Here is a 19,438-nt window from a genome sequence, read left to right on the forward strand (position 1 = left end):
GTTTCACGCATCCCCCAAAGTAGGAAAACATACAAACACATAAACTAAACCGACTCCGCCACCCCCCTCCGAAGCCCTGCTGGCCGGCGCAGGGGACCCCGTTTAGCTCCAGACGTCCTGCGAGTAGCGTCCCTTGGTCATGAGCTTCTTGATGTAGTCGACCGCCTGGGCGTGCGCCAGGCCCCCCAGCTCGGAGGCGATCTCGTAGAAGGCGTTCTGCACGTCTCTCGCCATGTTGCGGGCGTCCCTGGGGAAGAGGAGCGGAGAGGGGTGGCACGTCAGAGCCGCGCGAGGCAGCGGAGACCGGGTCAGGGCCAGCCTCTGGCCGAATCGGGCCGGACACTCACCCGCAGACGTAGATGTGCGCGTTCTCGCTGTGGATCAGCTTCCACAGGTGCTCCTTGTTCTCCTTCAGCAGGTGCTGCACGTACCTCTGTGGTGGAGATGAGGGGACAGCAGGAGAGTTTAGACACTGGCGACGGGACCGTGACTTAGGCTAAGCACCCGGCGTGCCGAGTAAGAATGTCTTACCTTCTGCTCCTGGTCTCGGGAGAAGGCCACGTTGAGCTGGGTGAGCACCCCGTTCTTCTGGAACTTCTCCAGCTCCTCCTGGTACAGGAAATCCTCGTTCTTATAGCGGCACCCGTAGTACAGCACTGTCTCACCCACTTCCTTGCCTGCCGGAGGGACAGAGTTATGTGAGCAGGGAACTCGCGCTCACACACACATTCTAGCACAGGACAGATGGAGGAACACAAGGGACGCACCTTGCTCCTTCAGCCAGCCCCTCTCCTGGATGAAGCCCATGAAGGGAGCGATGCCCGTGCCCGGCCCGATCATGATCACCGGGTTGCTGGCTTTGAAGGGCAGCCGGAACTGCGACTTCCGGACGTACATGGGCACGGTGGACTTGTGCCCGTTGTCCGTCACCACCTTGTTCTTCAGCCAGTTGGTGGCCACGCCCTTGTTCACACGGCCCGTCTTGGTCTCATACTCCACCACCACGGCGCAGATGTGCAGGGAGTTGGCGTGAACCTGAGGCAGAGGAGCCGTGGTCAGTCTGATAACGGGGGCTATGGGACTGACCGGGCAGCACAGACCAGCCCCAGAGGGACAGAGGAGGCCCCCCATCTACGGGTTATGGGCTACAAACAACAGACACACAGAAGAAAACTAACTCTCTCACTCTCAGGTTAATTGAACCGATGCATGTTAGTTTCTGATCTCCTTCCTCCCCCTCTTCTCAACACACTCGTCCCTCTGGCATACCTTTGAGGAGGAGGCGATGGAGTAGTACCGCGCCTGCAGGCGGGGCATCAGCTCACACAGGTGGTCCAGGGGCGGCCGCAGGCTGGGCATGTCCTGCAGGATGGCCAGGATGTTGCGCTTGGCCTCCAGCACCCAGCTGTTGTACAGACCCTGCACAGGGAGAGGGAGAGACAGCGGTGAGACATTGGTGACAAACCAAACAACGCTGCCACCACAGGCAACTGCCCAACAACAGAGTACCCCCCAGGCACACCCACCTTGCCCTCAGGCGAGGAGGAGGCCATCTTACGCAGGGTCTCCTGCTCCTTGGGCTCGGTGGCGTACTGCGCCAGCTCATACAGCACGTTGGTTCGCGGTGTGCTGGTGATGTCCAGGTAGTGAGTGAGCGCCGTGCGGTATGTGGTGGGGCAGGGGAACGGGTGCTTCTTGTTGGACTCCTCTGGAGAGATGAGCGCAGGGGAAACAATTAAAATCTACATCCCGCTCACAATCACAGCCGAGCCAGACCTGGGCAGCACACCCGGCATGGGCAGAATAGCCTGGCACAGCAGGCAAAAGCAGAGAAAGCATCCTACCAAAAATATAAAATCAACCAATTTGCTTGTATTCCTTACCAACATATACCAACAAGTATATAGTGTTTCTGTACAGTGAGGGAAAAAAGTATTTGATCTCCTGCTGATTTTGTACGTTTGCCCACTGACAAAGAAATGATCAGTCTATAATTTTAATGGTAGGTGTATTTTAACAGTGAGAGACAGAATAACAACAAAAAATCCAGAAAAACGCATTTAAAAAAAGTTATAAAGTTGATTTGCATGTTAATGAGTGAAATAAGTATTTGATCCCCTATCAATCAGCAAGATTTCTGGCTCCCAGGTGTCTTTTATACAGGTAACGAGCTGAGATTAGGAGCACTCTCTTAAAGGGACTCTCCTAATCTCAGCTCGTTACCTGTATAAAAGACACCTGTCCACAGAAGCAATCAATCAATCAGATTCCAAACTCTCCACCATGGCCAAGACCAAAGAGCTGTCCAAGGATGTCAGGGACAAGATTGTAGACCTACACAAGGCTGGAATGGGCTACAAGACCATCGCCAAGCAGCTTGGTGAGAAGGTGACAACAGTTGGTGCGATTATTCGCAAATGGAAGAAACACAAAATAACTGTCAGTCTCCCTCGGTCTTGGGCTCCATGCAAGATCTCACCTCGTGGAGTTTCAATGATCATGAGAACGGTGAGGAATCAGCCCAGAACTACATGGGAGGATCTTGTTAATGATCTCAAGGCAGCTGGGACTATAGTCACCAAGAAAACAATTGGTAACACACTACGCCGTGAAGGACTGAAATCCTGCAGCGCCCGCAAGGTCCCCCTGCTCAAGAAAGCACATGTACAGGCCCGTCTGAAGTTTGCCAATGAACATCTGAATGATTCAGAGGAGAACTGGGTGAAAGTGTTGTGGTCAGATGAGACCAAAATCGAGCTCTTTGGCATCAACTCAACTCGCCGTGTTTGGAGGAGGAGGAATGACCCCAAGAACACCATCCCCACCGTCAAACATGGAGGTGGAAACATTATGCTTTGGGGGTGTTTTTCTGCTAAGGGGACAGGACAACTGCACCGCATCAAAGGGACGATGGACGGGGCCGTGTACCGTCAAATCTTGGGTGAGAACCTCCTTCCCTCAGCCAGGGCATTGAAAATGGGTCGTGGATGTGTATTCCAGCATGACAATGACCCAAAACACACAGCCAAGGCAACAAAGGAGTGGCTCAAGAAGAAGCACATTAAGGTCCTGGAGTGGCCTAGCCAGCATCGAAACCTTAATGACTTGGAGAGGATCTGCAAAGAGCAGTGGGACAAAATCCCTCCTGAGTTGTGTGCAAACCTGGTGGCCAACTACAAAGAAACATCTGACCTCTGTGATTGCCAACAAGGGTTTGGCCACCAAGTACTAAGTCGAAGGGGTCAAATACTTATTTCCCTCATTAACATGCAAATCAATTTATAACTTTTTTGAAATGCGTTTTTCTGGATTTTTTTGTTGTTATTCTGTCTCTCACTGTTAAAATACACCTACCATTAAAATTATAGACTGATCATTTCTTTGTCAGTGGGGAAACATACAAAATCAGCAGGGGATCAAATACTTTTTTCCCCTCACTGTACCCTGGGCTTTACTGAAGATGCCCTTTACATAGCCTGTACAACACACATGGACCTGCTGGGATCAAAGCCCCTTTAGAATACAATGAAACGTACAATAAACCCATGTTCTGTCCTCTGGCTCCCACCCCCCCACGGCAGCACTGTGTCAAAGGCACTGTAAGTCTCAGCTCCCATGCTGCTCCAGTCCTGACAGTCAATGATTGCCCAGCCTGTGCTGGCGTGCCCTGGGACGCACCGTCAAGGTTGTTGAGCGAGATTACGGTGTCAAGGTCCACGCCGAGCAGCTCTCCGATCTTGTTGACAATGGCCGAGTCGTTGACAGGGTACACCGCCACGTGGTCTCCGGACTCGTACCTGCAGGAGACGGAGCCGTCAGCATAGCGTGGGGGGGCGGGGGTGCCTGTACCGGTCTAACCCCCCCCCCCCCCCCCCCCGTCACAGCTCCCACAGTATTGCGACACCCTGAGCACATTACGTAAGGCAGTGAATGAAACTCAGAGGGAATTTAGGATGGAAACGCATTTAAAGTTGACCCAGTTTCAGTTTTTATCTGGAACTATATCAATAATCTTCATGCCAAAACATACAGGTCCAGAGCAGGTGCGGTTAAATGAATCAAATATTAACCAACACACTGTCTTTTTACCACGTGAACTCAGCCATTGAGAGCATCAGGAGGCTCTAGAACCGCCCGAGAGAGCACAGAGGCCAGTCCTTCACCTGATCTTGGAGCCCGTGATGTCCAGCTCCAGGTGCATGAGGTGTCGGCTGCCGCCCTTATTCAGCTTCCTGTTGGCCGTGACCGACGCCAGGAAGGGGTTCTTGGTGTCAAAGGGCCTGTAAAAATCCAGAGGAAAACAAGAGGTCAGAGGTTCTCACGTTCTCTCCGTTTTGGCATTTTCTGCATCGCGTTCGTTGACATGCGGGGCTTCAGAACTACGGCCATCTCGGATATGCCGGTGAACGTGCCTCCAACGCCTCGGACCCTCCTGAACTAAAAGACTTGGCCTCCATCCAGCCGCTGCTGAGCTGCAGCAGAACAGCCGAGGAGAAATGAGCTGCACTCGGGGAGTAATAACCACCCAAGCACGAAAGAGGAAGCATAATTGGTTGAATCCCCGGTAGAAAACCAGCACAAAAGCCCCACTTTGTTTTGTTTTCCCTCCCCCCCCCCCAACATCATCTCGTGAGTTAAAATCAGTTTCCATAGAAACAGGACAGGGCATAACCAAGGCAACAGCAACCAGGAGACCAGCGTGACGTTTGACACACTGATTGTGGACGGAGACGCACTCAGGCTGCTAGTGAACACAGCCCACAGGCCAGCAGCAGGACAGGCTTTATGGGAGCACACAGAACTGTTTAACGAGTTACACACTGGTGGAGAGGCAGGAATTCGTATCTTGGAACGACTCTCTGTACAAAGAACGGACGCATTTCTGATTTCAAAACGCTGCTCGTAAATTAAGAAAAAAAAAAACCCTGAGATTTCACAACAATGGAGGCAAAGCTGAAACATTCGTCGAAATGGTCACGTGCTGCTGGCCCCAGATAAGATCAGGACAGGGTTTTGTCAATAAACCCCTCAAGGACAGGAGGCCGGCAGGAGCAATTATCACAGGCTCGGCAGTGTGGGGGGCCCATGGTGTGTCTGAGGGCTGGTATTTATGAAGAAGGTGTACGTAGTCAGCCTCCTGTATTAAACTTACTAGAGCAATGCTGTAGACCACAGAACCAGGAGACCGCGAAACCAAAACCGAACCACACAGAAAGATAAGTCTATAAGGGGTTTGGTTTGTTTTTTCACAGTAAACACCAGAGATTTCCTGAGGGCTCTAAAAGAATGAACGCGGCCCACTGACCTCTGGGGGGACGACACGGCGGGGGGGAGGGGAAATCATATACTCACGGCTTCTGCGTCTCGAAACTCTTCAGCCGGCCCAGCTCCCCGCTGTACACCTTGCTCGTGTGCATGTCAGTGTGGACCACCAGCTCGTACTGACGGATACTGAAACAGGGAGAGAGAGAGAACAGTGCCTTAGAGACACCCCAGCTCTGCCATCTCGGAGCTCAAGGGAGAGCTGCCAAGAGTAATCAAACCTGGATTCGTCTCCGGTCGCCTCCACCCCAAAGTGCTCGCACACAGCGGGCCAGAACTGCTCCCGCCAGGAGACGAAGTCCTCTTCCAGGCTGGGGAGAGAGGGAGAGGATCGTGAATCAGCTGTACGTCATTGTAAACAGGTGGGATGAAGATGGCAGCCGATTCCAGGCCTCTGCCGCAGCACTTACTTGGCGTCGTCGTCGCCCATGCCCAGGTCAAAGATCCTCTGCGCACCCAGCTCCTCCAGCCTCTTGTCCACATACTTCCCCATGGCGTTGTAGTGCTCGTACGTCTTATTCCCCAGCCCGAACACCTGCCAAAACAGACGCACAAGCATGTGACGAGGAGGAACACCTTCTGCCAATCCCACAGTGAACCCTGAAGCGTACCGGCTATTGCCACAGACGGTGGGTCAGATCGCAACTGAGCGTCTCTTCTTCCCTCCCCTTTAGAACGTACTCTTACACCAATCAGAATCGGAGGAACTTGAACTTGAAAGCTACAAAGATTTCCAAAAACATGACTTTGCACAAGTAAGACCTAATAGGGGTGAAGACGCCTGGGTCTCGTACACCGGACACTCTTGCTCCCAAGCCCACTCTCGGAAAGTAAGTAATCTGTCACAGAGGGGCCGAGGGCTCTGGTAACCCAGGAATGTGGTGGTGTACAGCCCCACTCCAGCTCTGCTTAAATCTGCACTAAACCGCTCTGCTTCTGAGAAGACAACACTGGGTTAATATTGGCCTGTTCTTCAACCAAGTGCACGGCCGAGGAAACCCCCGACAGTCAAACTGCCCGAGAACTCACAGGGCTGGAGGAGACGGTACTTTGAAGTCCCCCATCAAAGAACATCTTGAGGACCGATTCACACAGGGCGAGCCGTGCCCCCCCCCACACACACACGGCTTTGTTCTGCATACAGCTGGAAAGAGTTTGTGCCGTTTCCAGCACAATGAGGCAAACCCGACACCAAGACCGTTGCGGAGACTATTTTAAAAATACATCCCCACGAGCAAGTAAATTAAATCAATGAGAGGGTTTTCCCGTCTGTTCAGTCAGCAGATTCCCACTGTGTCGCTTCAAACAGAAATCCCAGAAATGTAATGAATGTGCTTCAGAGAAACCACACTTCAACCCTGACAGCCTCCCCTTCCCCGGACTGACACCACGACCCACCAGCGGCTCCGGAGCGTGCCAGCTGGAGAGGCCTGCTAAGCTGCACCAGATGTTCGCACTTGGCAAACGCGTTTGTTTGGAAAATTGCTTTGAAAAAAAAAAAAAAAAAAACGAATTAAACACGGCGCTCATTCCCAGCGCAGCTTCTCACGGGAAGGTCTGCGGTTGCTGCCTGACCACAGCCATGCGGAGAGAGAGCCCGGGGTGCGGTGGGAGCCCCTCTCCGGTCCGCGTGGTGCGAGAGACCCCCAGCGCGGGACCCCTTCTCTTCCCTGCGTCCTGAGCAGCATCCTGAGTTTCTCGAACGCGTGTCTTTATCCCACCGGGCTGTGTGACTGGCCTTTGGGAGGCCCATCCCAGTGGGAAAGGGAGAGGGAACTGGGGGCTGGCCAGAGAACCCGCTGTGGTAAGTGTGGCGCTGGCGGCCGCAGAGAGCGCCGCGAACACAGGCAGGACGAGCTGGGAGCGTCACTCACCGTGAAGTTGACACCTGACAGGTCGACGTCCACCTCCTGGAGCCAGTCGTAGAAGTCCTGGGCGTTGTCCGTGGGGTCTCCCTCCCCGTAGGTGGCCATGCAGAACACACAGATGGAGTTCTCGATCTCGGTGAGGCGGGAGAGCTCAGACTGGGAGCAGGGAGCAGAGAGATAATAAACCGGGGGATTAGGATCACAGCGTCTCCTGGATCTGTCCTACACTCGGGGTATGAAGCCCTCTGACAGAACTACGGCACCCCCCAGGGTTCATTAACAGAAGGGAGATTTACCATGTCGTACTCCTCGGGGTCGGCCGCCATTCCCCTCATCCCATAGCGATGGGCGTCTTTGGACAGCCGGTTGGAAAACTCCTCCGCAGTGCCAGTTTGAGAGCCGTAGAACACCACGATGTTCTTGCCCTGAAACACACGCATTAATTGAAGAAAAAATAAATAAATAATATATATATATATATATATATATATATATATATATATATATATATATATATAATCACAATCAGGTCACAGGCTGTCAGATCAGGCTGTCACTTCCTCTTGTCGCCACAGAGCACGGCCCTGCAGGGAGGCCCTGCTCCCTCAGGGGTCATGTGACTGCGCTGGCAGCGCAACAGCTGCACCAGGATCATAAAACTCCACCCTTAGGATTTCCGCTTTTTAATGTTGGTCAAGCTGAAGCAGGCAGCAGGAAGCTGGTATACCCTCGCTGACTCTCTCTCAATACTGCCGGATATTAGTTTTACTGGCGTTTTATGCAGGGCGACCCCATGTACAGGATTCATACAAGCACGATGCCACCAGGACACTCGATGGCATCTCAACTCCGCTGGCCACAGCCACAGCAGGACCACAAAAGGCAGTGTTGGTACACAGTGGAGGAATATTTGCCAGTTTTAATATGTTTTGCTTTTCAAACCACTACAAATACTTAATTTCAACATTAAAACATTTTTTTATAAAAAGACACTCACCGTTTTTTTCATCTTTTCAATGAAACTGGTCTCCCGGGCAGCAGCCGTTCTGAGAGAGGGAGAGAGGGAAGGTTACAGCGGGCCGCCTTATGGGAAAGCCAGCCTGGACACGGCGACTCCTATTCAGAATGGACCGGGCGTCAGGGCAGGAGAAGTGTCTCTCTGGACACATCAGACTCTCAAGCCACGTTCATTTCACTGTGCATTCACCAGCACTCACACTTTCAGTACATTCCTGATGGCTGAATGTTTTAATACAGAAAAGGAGGCTGGAGTAACGGTCGAGACCTTGAATTGGTCTTAAAAAAAAATCCTAAAAAACTGCCACCAAGCCTGGCTAAACCTCTTCTGTCTTTGCGATGGAGCGCTTGGCAGTGCCCAGACTGAGCAGCCCACCCGTCTACGCAGGTTACACAGCACACACTTCCTGCCAAGCTAAAATAGCGCAAGCCCTCGCGAGCCGAAGGTGCCTTCATGCCCTGCGATAACAAACCAAAACGGGGCGCCAGGGCTACAGAACAAAGCCACAAACTGAAAGATGCTGCATATGGCAGATCGGACAAGCAAACTTTGCCAAGAAAGAAGTCAGAGAGATTAGGCAGGAAGCAGGACTCTGACACGGCCTTTTCAAGTGAAGCTGCCCTGCAGGATGAGTCCGAAGGGCTACATTATAGCGCCCTCAGCCCGACGGGGTGGGTTACTGGACTGGAAGAGAATCGCACTGCAGGTGCAAACTATGAACACCCTGCAAACAACAAGACTCTTTTCAGCATAAAAAAACATGCACAGTTTGGGTTACATTTCCATATTTATAGATTTAAAAGTGTACATCAGCGTGTATGTTCCTCACACAACTGCCACGCTGCATATGAAGAGAACACAATCTGAGCCTTTAAAACGATCTGCAGACGACATCTAGAAAATCAACACTCAGAGCAATGACTAATGTAATCCTGTCCGAGATCTCTGTGATACTCGAACAATTCAACGACCAACAGCGAACACCCAGGCGTGCGGCCAGTGGAGTTACTCTCTCACGATTATAATCAATGATGGATTACTTCTACGGCTAGATCTGATTCACTGCCTCGGGTCCGAGCTCCTGCACGGCGGGATCCCTTCTCAAGCGGAATTAAAACTCAATCTGCAGATCAACCGTTAACAACAAATAAGCAAACAAACAAACATGGCTGACAGCACGGAGTCACGAGGAGGAAAACGCATGTTTAGAAAGCAAAGTAAACGTGATGGAGTGAACTGCAAGACAGGAAGGGATTTCTCGAGGTCTGTGTGCAATGTAAACAGCCAGCAGGAAGTGCAGGCCGCAGTAATTGATGTCAGACTGACATTCATAAACATGCGCACATGGACTCGTTAAGCTTAAATCCAGTGGGGCTTCATTTTAAACAATTAACGGTGTATGGATGTCCTCACTAACATCGTTGTCAGGGGTGAGATTACAGACTTTGTTTAATAAACACACCATCACGACCGCTAATATGTACACACACTGTCCATGCCTGTTTTCATCAACAATTTACTGGACTGCAGCTTGAGGGCCGCCTGTGAGAAAGGTTCCCTTGTTTAACTTTTATGGTCGTGCACACAGATGTTGGGAAACAATAAATACACCGAGGAGGAACAAGAGACGCTTCTCAAGAGAGACAATCCCTGTGTCGGCTCCAGTTTACACCGCAGTAACACCCGGTGCGAGGAGCTACACGAGGCGGCAACATGGAGGACAAGTGGTGTCTCAGACTGGACTGAAGTTAATTATCAATACACTGACGATGGATCATTCCAGGGCTTCTACAGCAGGAACGTTACGCCCTGGTGCTTCTCCACGGGTCCGAGACATTGCACTTTGAGTCGCCAGTGCTCTCCCCGGGGGCTCCAGTCTCCTGGGCTCCAGCGGGGAGCCCGTTAAGTTCATCACAACGGCTGCGCACAGCCATGCCATGAGAGCAGGCCGGGCCGTGTGAAGGAGCGCTGCAGGGCTTGCTGCGAGGGTCGGACCCCCGTCCCCCCGCCGTGCCAGAGAACACACTGCGTAACTGTTTCCCGGCATCTGGGGTGGCTCTGCTGGCTCGTGCGCCAGGCCAGGACTACAGGAAGTCTCCATGCAGCCAGGGTGGAGGCCAGCACTGCAGGGCTCAGACCAGGACCAGAGCTGCGGCATTTCCAGCTTCCTGCTTCGATTAGCTTTGTTGTTGTATTTTTGTTTAAGCTGTGGAATTTTAACGAGCCCTCGAGGCTGCGGTTCGGCGTTGTTGTCCAAGTCCGTCGCTTGTAAACATGCAGAGGCTGTGCCGACTAGTCCACACGAGCGGGAAAGAGAGAGAAAACGGTTCAGACAGTGAGAAGAGAGGCTCGATTCCAAGACTGACAGCCGTAAAAGACTGACACCTATATACACACCGAAGCAGTGGAGTGTATAGTATAGTTTTATACATGTGGAAAATATACCACATGAACATGAACTACATTGAAGCGGAGCTTTACGGGCTGTGACAGGATGCTCGACAAGATCAACAGCAGCCACCCACAGCTCGTTCGGACACACACAGCCAGGCTATCTTCCTGGAGGTCTCCACACAGTTCACCGAGTGGCAGGAGACTCTCTGCCGCCGCTCCCCCCAGGCTGGAGAGCGTCTGCTCTCACACACCAGTCCTCAGGGTTTTTATTTTGTATTCCTCCATTCATGCCGCTGAGGACCAATCGCACTGCACCACTGGAACGTGAGTCACTTTCAGCCGAGCGTTTCTTCCCCAACGCGGTTCACTGGCGCCCAGCCTGACAGGACCTGCCTGTAATCACACTGTTTCTGCATTTCTCTCAAACAAAACACGTCTGCACAACAAACTAACTTCCACCAGATCTCCATTTGTGACCCGTAACTATTTATATAAACATTTACATCCATCCAGCCATATATTTTGAATGAATACATTCGAGCACTGAAGTCAACATCTCCCCATGCACAGACACCCCCCCCACACCATGAGAACCAACCTGTCGGGCACTTCCTTGCCCTCCTTTGGCACCGAGTACACGCATCCCATGGCTGAGATCTGTGCTGCCCCCCCTGCGCCAGGGGCAGCGCTCGCTTCAACACAACACCAGAATAAAAACACTCCAGGGAAAATAAATAGAACTTATCCACAAAAAGCTGGACAGGATCTCAGCTGCTCGGTGCCCCCCCCTGGCCCCCCACTCCTCGTCCTCCCCTCCTCAGTGACGAGATCACAGCGTGGAGGACGCCATTCCCGGCCACTCCCGCACCCACGGACCCCCCGATGCTCGCGTCCGCTTTGTCAGCCGCCCCGAGCAGAGCTGCACCATCCGAGTAGGGCTGCAACATCTGCCGACGGAGGAGACGGTGGGAAAGAGGCAAGGCTCTCTAATGAGATTTCCCATAAGCCCCTGCAGCAGCAGCGGCGGTAGAAAGCTAAACCACACAGACACACACACACACACACACACACACACACACACACACTCCCTCTTACTTCCCTCCCATTTCCCTCTCCGATCTGCAGGGAATAAAGAGCAGAGAGAGGAGGGAGGGAGAAAGGGAAAAAATCCCTGCCCCCACAATCCAGTTACCCTGGCAACAGTTTATATCATAACTACTATTTTTCTTCCTTTCTTGTCCTCCCGCCCCTCTCTCTCTCTCTCTCTCTCTCTCTCTCTCTCTGTGTTTAAGAGACACTGTGCCAGCTCACTGCATCCCCCCGACGAGAGGAAGGGTATCGCCATGGAAACCCAATCTATCATAAAAGGGTTCTATCTGTGACGGCCGGGCCGGCTCCATTCTCGCGCCCCGAGGAGAATTGGCCATGCCTCTGGCGAGGGGGGACGCCCAGAGTCCCTCAGGGCTTTGGGAAGTAAATGCACAGAACAGTTAGATAGGGAAAAAAAAAAAAAAAAAAGTTAAACTCCAACAATTGTTTTTTTTTTTTTTTTTTTTTTTTTTTTTACAGGCTTCTCAGACAGGCGGGGGGGGGCAGCCGTCATCACAGTCTGGCCAGACGGGGGCCGCCGCCACAATCCCCGCAGCACAAAGGGGGCAGTCCACCCAAGGAAGCCAGAGTGACTGGGGGGTTCTCTCTTCCTGCTCTCAAACCAACACTTCCTGCACTTCTCACAGGACTGATTGTATGCCATTCCCCCCCCCCAGTTGTGGTTTCAGGTTCTCCAGGGGTGAGTGGTATCAATGGGTGTAAAGGGCAGCGGCAGTGCATGGCTTTGGCACCCCCCCCCTCCCCTCCTTCAGCGCTACAAGCAGGGGCCACACAACCGCAGGGCCCTTCGGGAGCCACAGGGCTCTGATCACTGTGTGGAGTGTGAAACAGAGAAGCCTCGATTTTAGAAACTTAATCTGCACAGTGAGCCACAGACGTGACAAAGGAGAAAAACTGGAGCAGTGGGGGGGAAGCCCAGATCTCAGCCGTCCACTAAAACCTGAAGAAACCACACACTCCCACAGGTCTTCACCACAGGAACCAGGAAACCCGTTTGACTACATCCTTCTAAATCTCCAGCTCTCCACACACGCACCACAGTCCTATCACAGCACCACAGCGCCACCCAGCAACGACAACATGCTACTACACATGATGACTTGCGCACGCACACACGACTCATCTGTTCTAAAACAAAAGTCTCCCGCTCTATAAACAGTCACTCCTTTTCTGCTATAGACAAAACTTCTAAACGTGGAGAAGGGAGATGGCTGTCTTACTGTGCCTGGTGCGGCCGGGGCTGCAAGGTTTGGCTCAGGGTCAGAGAGAGAGTGAGAGAGAGTGAGAGAGAGAGAGAGAGACTCAGCTGGAGGGAGAGTGGAGCCTCTTGGTTTGGTTTCCAGGACAGCAGCCCTAACCTGCGCATTCCTGTTCAGGGTCGCTGTTTGGCATGATCATCACCAACGCCCAGCCTGAAGAGACTTCCAATAAATAAATAAATACGGCAAGTGACCGGCCTGCTGAAGCGGCCCACTGAAGTCACAGGCCGCCTCTCTGCAGCTCCCCGGGGCCCCATTGAACCAGAGAGCAGTTACAGAAGGGTGGAAAAGAAAAAAGGGAAGAAAAACAACAGTGCTATCTGCTCTGCTAAGAGGCGGACTCATTTTTCAAAAACCAGGTCCATAAAACTAAACAAGCTCCCTGCTTTTAACTTGAGAAGAACAACAAAATTTCAACGCCTGTATTTAGCTGATCTGCGTGTAACAAACCATCCCAACACGGTTCAAAGCCCTCCCGAGAGGAACGCACTCCTGCACGGACGGGCATCCACATCAGAGTAGTGCTTACTGTATGGGCAGCGGCTTGAACTCCGGGATCTCCTCCTTCTTCTTGCGGAAGATGAACCAGTAGATGAGCAGGCCGGCGATGAGGGAGAACAGGAACAGGTCCAGAGAGGTGAGGAAGGGCTCGTCCGCGGCCACGGCCTCCGGGGGCTGGCGCTCCGTGTCAGAATCCGCCATGGCAATAAGCAGCGCTGCGGAGGACAAGACACAGGACATGGATCAGCACCAGGAAGACAGAAGACGGAAGACGGAAGACGTTCAGGCCCAGGGCACAGCCACACATTAACATAGGAAGGAATTGATGGGTCATGGGAACACAAATCGCCAGGGTAAACAACACAGTAGCCGGTGTAAGAGTCCAACCCCAGAACATTAGCACGGCTGCGCTACAGTGACAGAAGTCACCGGATCGGAGCAGCCCCGAGAGCACGGCTCACTCCTCCTCTCCGCTCACAAACGCCAAGCTCAGAGTACGGCTGCGGAGGCTCGCGCTGCAATGCCAGACCGGCCAATTTATGGACACTCAATTTACAGCCTGACCTCTGTACGAACAGCAGAGCGAAACTGTAAAGCTGCTGCAGCCCCGCCCCGCCCCGCCCCCCCACCCAAAGTGTGAACAATAGTGCGGGCTGCTTTTCCAAACGCTCAACCAGGTGACACGCACACACTTGCACCCCCGACACGAAGCGCCCCGACCACATTCCTCCAGCAGCCTTCCCCCACACAGAGCCCGGGCCCGGCTGCGAAAGGGGTCCTTGCGCTTCAGCATGCCGGTGGGGCAACTTCCCAGCTGCCGCACCCCCCATGATGAAACTCAGTGAACGGCCACTGGTTTGTTTTCACCCTCCGCAGGACTCGGTTACGGTTACTAGAGTACATAAGAGCCTCCGCTTTATTCTGTGACTCAGCAGTAACTGATAGTAAACACAAATACATACATCTACACTAAGCACTCTGGCAGCTACAGACGGGAGAGTCATCCATCCCATGCGCATGTTAACACTTTTACTCCAGTCAGAACCGGGCACAGCAGCCAGGCCCCCCCCACCGGTCTGGTAGCTGTTCGGTGACTCAGTTACAGTAAGCCTGTACAGCCCCCCCCACTACCACCACTTCTGGGAAGCCTTTCCAGGACGTGACACCAGCACTCAAGACGTGAAGAAATATTACTCTAGAAACAGAGGGGAAAGCAAACCGTTTCTAAGACACTGCATCTCTTTTTGACCCTGAAGGAGTTAACAGAGCAGACAGTCCTACTTTGTCCCAAAAAAAAAAAAAAAAAGCATTTCTGGAATTTGTGCCTCTACCAAAAAGTGTGGAAAAAATCCAGAGCCTCATTTCTCTGTTCTGTTGCAGAAATGTGATTATACAGAGGCACGGAGCACATGTGTTCACAATCAAGACTTACTGTAAACAGGAGAGGTTTCGCATCTTCGCCAAAGAAACTGACCCATGTGTTGCTGATCATTACAGCCGCGTTTGACAAACCAGCGCGCCAACGACCGCTTGAGAAGTCACGTGAGAAAAACAAATGTGAATAAACATCTAAGTTTATTTAAATCAGAATTAAACACATATCGCTGTGCCACAAACTGTTTTTAGATTGGCAGTCCTCCTAACTTTATTACAATAGATTTCGGACTTCAATCTTCAGTACAGAATTTCACTAAAACCTCGGATATTCAGATTCTTTACTCTAAACTCTGCTACCGCATCTCAGTGTCCAAAGGGGAGATTTTACACTAGACACCCTTGTATTATTGCATTACACCAGTAAGTTTCCTGACCCTTTTTAAGCCTTAAGCCATACACCAGCCTTAGCGAATGTTACTTTAACGGCCAGAGAGAAAATAAAGGACTGGTTCATATGGACCCAAAACGTAACTGACTACATATTTCTCACAGAGGCGTAGCAGGCAATACCGGCCAGTTTGTGCGTTTCTTCCATGACATCGAGTCTGTAGCTCTGCTGACACCTATCTGCTAACCAAGGCACGCATCTGTCGGGGATCAACTTACTGCTGTTTTCACGCTTACAAGACCCAATATAATGGCCCAAAACAAACTGTAAATAATATCTTAGAATTGGGTTGGCTAACTTCTGTGGGTGACATGAACATCAGATAGAATTTAAAGCATGATGGGTAATTTACCCATTTCATATTTTGCCTCCTCATAACAATAAACTCGAAATGATTTTTGAATTGCTTCCCCATGGCAGACCCCACTCCTGCTCTATCACACAAGACAGTCCTGCTTCACCTCCTGAATGCTGATGTTAAATAAGTTAAAACAAGTGCCAACTGACTCTTGGCACGAACACACACAAACCGAGGCAGGCCATCCTTGTGGCTCCTCTGCTTTGATGTCCTGTTCTGCTACCTGATGTAACAAGGTGCAAGGTTACGCTAGGCTGAACCCTCCCTCACACCAACGCCAGCAGCCAGTGGGACAGAGTGTCCTGAGATTACAACACTTGGCAGATGACTCAACAGCTGAGAGCTTTCAGTTCCACGTTGTGAGCAGGACTGTGTGTGAATCTGCAATCAGGTGAAAGAGTCAGCAATTAAGGCCGAAACAATGATCCACAGCCAGGAGAGGGGGGATTACACAATGTCAACACGCACTCGGCACATAATGCACAGTCACGGGAAAAAGAAGAACTGAACTGGCATAACTTCGTTGGAGATTGGAGGTTATCAGTGTTATGATCTGTGAGGGGGAGAAGAAATGAGAGCAAATGGACAATCTCCAGCAGGTCTGAAACTAAAAGCAGTGCTGAGTGTCTGCAACTGTAGTTTCCATTACCTACAGCTCCTCCGCTAGAAAACGGTTCTGCCTGGCACCCGGAACCAGATGTGGTTTTGTCTGGTTATTATCCAGCGCCGAGGCAGCTGTGCTAACGTCACAAGAACGCATCATGAACAGCATCACACTCGCGATTTACAAACTCAGGAGAGTCACACGAAAAAAAGGAAAAGAAAAAACAGTAGCAAGATACACAGAGCACCAACAAAAGGTCATCATTTCCCAGAATGGTTAAAGAGGGTGACTCAATAATTAGCCTCCCTTCTCTGCAATCTCTGCGATATTGGATGATTAGCTTCATTAAACTATACAGCAGTGGCAAGGGCAGAACAATCAGCAATCAGTGCCAGTTCAGCGAATACAGCCGCAGTAAAACCAACTCCATGCGTGTCTCCAGTCTGCGCTCAGTTTCACAGAGGAACTGCACACGCACACACACGCACACACACGCACACCACAACAGCTCGTTCCCCACAGTCACTTGGGGGGTTATCAGTGGCGCTGCTCTGGCACGCCGAGTTGCTAACGAACTGCGAGACTAGTCAGATTTCACACCTTGCTAATCAGATTCCTACAGGCAGGAGAAAAAAATGTGGATGTGCATTTTGGCTGCAAGGATCCCTCACGCAGAGGAGGAACCCGGCTCTCTGGCGCGCCTGAACAGGACACACAGGCAACCTTGCCATTCAATGACAAGAATTCCTGTACTATCACTCTCCGCACAACTCTTCTCAGGGCCACAAGAAAAATAAATCTCGCCTCAGGCCTGCCTTCACCTTGGCACACATTTCACCTTGTCTGCGCGAAGATTTATTGTTCTCTGACTGGAGTTTGGCATTCGATGGCATTATTACAATCTAACAACGTACACACAAGGTACAATTATACTAGCCCCGGCTACATTCAGAGAAATACTGACAGCTTTACACAGATTTTAATTTGAGAACAGGGCTCCACTGGGTTCTTTTCAGGAGAGCAGGAACTAGAACCCACAGGCTTTCCAAACCAAGAGAAAAGACAAGGATTTCCAACCAGATACAATTGGATGAAGGAGATGTCATTTTGGTCCTGAAGGCAAATCCATTCAAATCTATTCACACACAGCCAGAAGTCACATGTTATCAACAATAAAAACACAATGTGGCCTTTTATAGCACATTATATACATGTTACGCGATATTTAAATCACAGTCTGGGTGAAGCCTATTGGCTGGAGGTCAGTCAAGATCTGTGATCTTCCAGGTCTGTGATGGATACGCAATGCAAGCTACAGGTTTGTCACTTTCAGCTGAAATCAACTCAAACCAAAACCGGATTAAAAATAATGAATAAAATGACAAATACAATGATATATTTAAACTGGGGTGTCTAGTTGACATTTAAGTGTAGATTTATTACAACGGAGAATTACAGAAAAATTGGATGTTTTAAATAGAAAAATACAGGTGTTTCTTATCACACTCAGTAAATGATTGCCTAAAGGTATGCAAACTTACATCTGTGCAGCTCTGAGGCAGCCGGTGGGATAATAGAGCAAACAATGATCTGGCCATTGCCTTTGGCAAGTAACAGAGAAATAGCACACAACAAATGCACACCCAACCACATACACACACCCTCTTCCTCACCACCACATACACCCTCATCCTCACTCACTCACAGACCCACCCACAGATTCTTTTCATATTTTTACTACACAATAAAGCCAAGGATGCCTAACCGGTTCCGCTGGCCAGAGCTCTGAGCCCACTTCTCTCCTCGCCAGTGCCAGGCTGCTCCTCCTTGCAACTGACCTGATTAGCTTTAATTGCATGTCACCGAAGTGCAGGTCGTGGATTTGGGAGCACAGCTGAGTGACAGCTGCACACCCGGACTTGTGCTCAACTCAGCACCACCATGCACTGATAGTACACAGACACACACACAGACACAGACACAGACACTACACACACAGACACAGACACAGACACAGACACTACACACACAGACACAAACACTACAAACACACACACCGACACTACACACACACACACACACAGACACTACACACACACACACACACACACACACACACAGACACACAAACACACACAGACACTACACACACAGACAGACACCAACACTACACACACACACAGACACTACACACAGTCACGTGTTCAGACCGAGACATAAACAAACGTCATGGAGCACTTGGTGTCGGCAGCTCAGTGCCTACATGTCCCCTGTCTGGTGTCCCCTGCGAGGGGCTGGTAGCCACGGCTGGCAGGGAGCCCAGGGACACGCACGGTCACGCTGCCAGCTCCTATAACATCCCGCACAGATCTGTGGGTGAAGTCCGCTCGGCCACACGCGTTATGCGGTATTTACCAATATGACCACCTATGCTCTCCACACACGGCTGCTCACTGCAGGTCACAGGCGCTACTACTGCACTACTACAGCTGGCCCAACAGCACCGCAGCTCACGGGCAGCCCTCTCACCGAGATATCGGAGCTCTGCGGGGCCGATGCGGTTAACGGGACCGCCTGTGCGGGCGCACCGTGAAACCGAGCGACAGGATCCACTCACCTCGTCCGCGGTGTCACTCAGCTCAGTGCGGAAACTGAGCGCAGCCTCGTCACTGCCCTGCGCACTGCCTCCCCGCAGGACCGCACCACTGGCGCCGCCGCCCGACGTGCGAGGGGGGGAGCAATATCGCTGCCTATGAAAGCGTGACAGATCCGGCGGTTCCGAGGCGCCACACAGTCCGGGTCTTTTTAGTGTTACTGTTTATTCATCTCCACTGGCTCTCCCTTGCGTGGACTCGCGGTTCACACCCAGGCGCCTGTGTGTGTTGTGCCGTCTCCCTCTGTGGGCAGAAGTGGTACAGCCTGGGCAGAGCGCTGAGAGTGACGTCATTGGTCACATGGAAGGAGCGGGACGGCGAGTCGAAAGTCTATGGGAGCAGAGGTTCCGCTTACATAAGCGACCCGCACGGAGCACCTCTACCACAGAGCTTGAACCCGGTCATTAATCAATAGCAAGGTCAAGGTGACGACCAAGGCAAACGCCTCCCATTGGCCCAGTTCGAGCTCTGCGACGAGGCTCGGCGTCCCAGTGATTAATTAGGCGGATACTTTATGGCCAATGA

General features: G+C 51.6%; 1 protein-coding gene across 3 annotated transcripts; it reads right to left on the reverse strand.

Annotated features, from left to right (window-relative positions):
• Positions 1 to 6: 6 nt before the first annotated feature.
• Positions 7 to 19,075, reverse strand: LOC136718062 (NADPH--cytochrome P450 reductase). Of its 3 annotated transcripts, none has more exons than XM_066695684.1 (16): positions 18,877 to 19,075; positions 13,501 to 13,687; positions 8,188 to 8,236; positions 7,487 to 7,615; positions 7,197 to 7,346; positions 5,733 to 5,857; positions 5,544 to 5,633; positions 5,353 to 5,451; positions 4,164 to 4,280; positions 3,679 to 3,797; positions 1,527 to 1,708; positions 1,270 to 1,419; positions 768 to 1,035; positions 532 to 677; positions 348 to 433; positions 7 to 247 (listed from the first exon to the last, which is right to left on the reverse strand). In XM_066695684.1, the coding sequence occupies exons 2-16, from the start codon at positions 13,671 to 13,673 to the stop codon at positions 103 to 105; spliced, it is 2,028 nt and encodes a 675-aa protein (XP_066551781.1). In that variant the 5' UTR covers positions 13,674 to 13,687; positions 18,877 to 19,075; the 3' UTR covers positions 7 to 102. The 3 variants fall into 3 exon arrangements, with proteins under 3 accessions (XP_066551781.1, XP_066551782.1, XP_066551783.1); XM_066695685.1 differs by having other exon boundaries at positions 18,789 to 18,883; XM_066695686.1 differs by lacking the exons at positions 13,501 to 13,687; positions 18,877 to 19,075 and adding an exon at positions 11,201 to 11,360.
• Between the last annotated feature and the right edge of the window lie 363 nt (positions 19,076 to 19,438).

This window comes from Amia ocellicauda, chromosome 22, assembly GCF_036373705.1.
Source record: "Amia ocellicauda isolate fAmiCal2 chromosome 22, fAmiCal2.hap1, whole genome shotgun sequence".
Classification (NCBI taxonomy): Eukaryota; Metazoa; Chordata; class Actinopteri; order Amiiformes; family Amiidae; genus Amia; species Amia ocellicauda.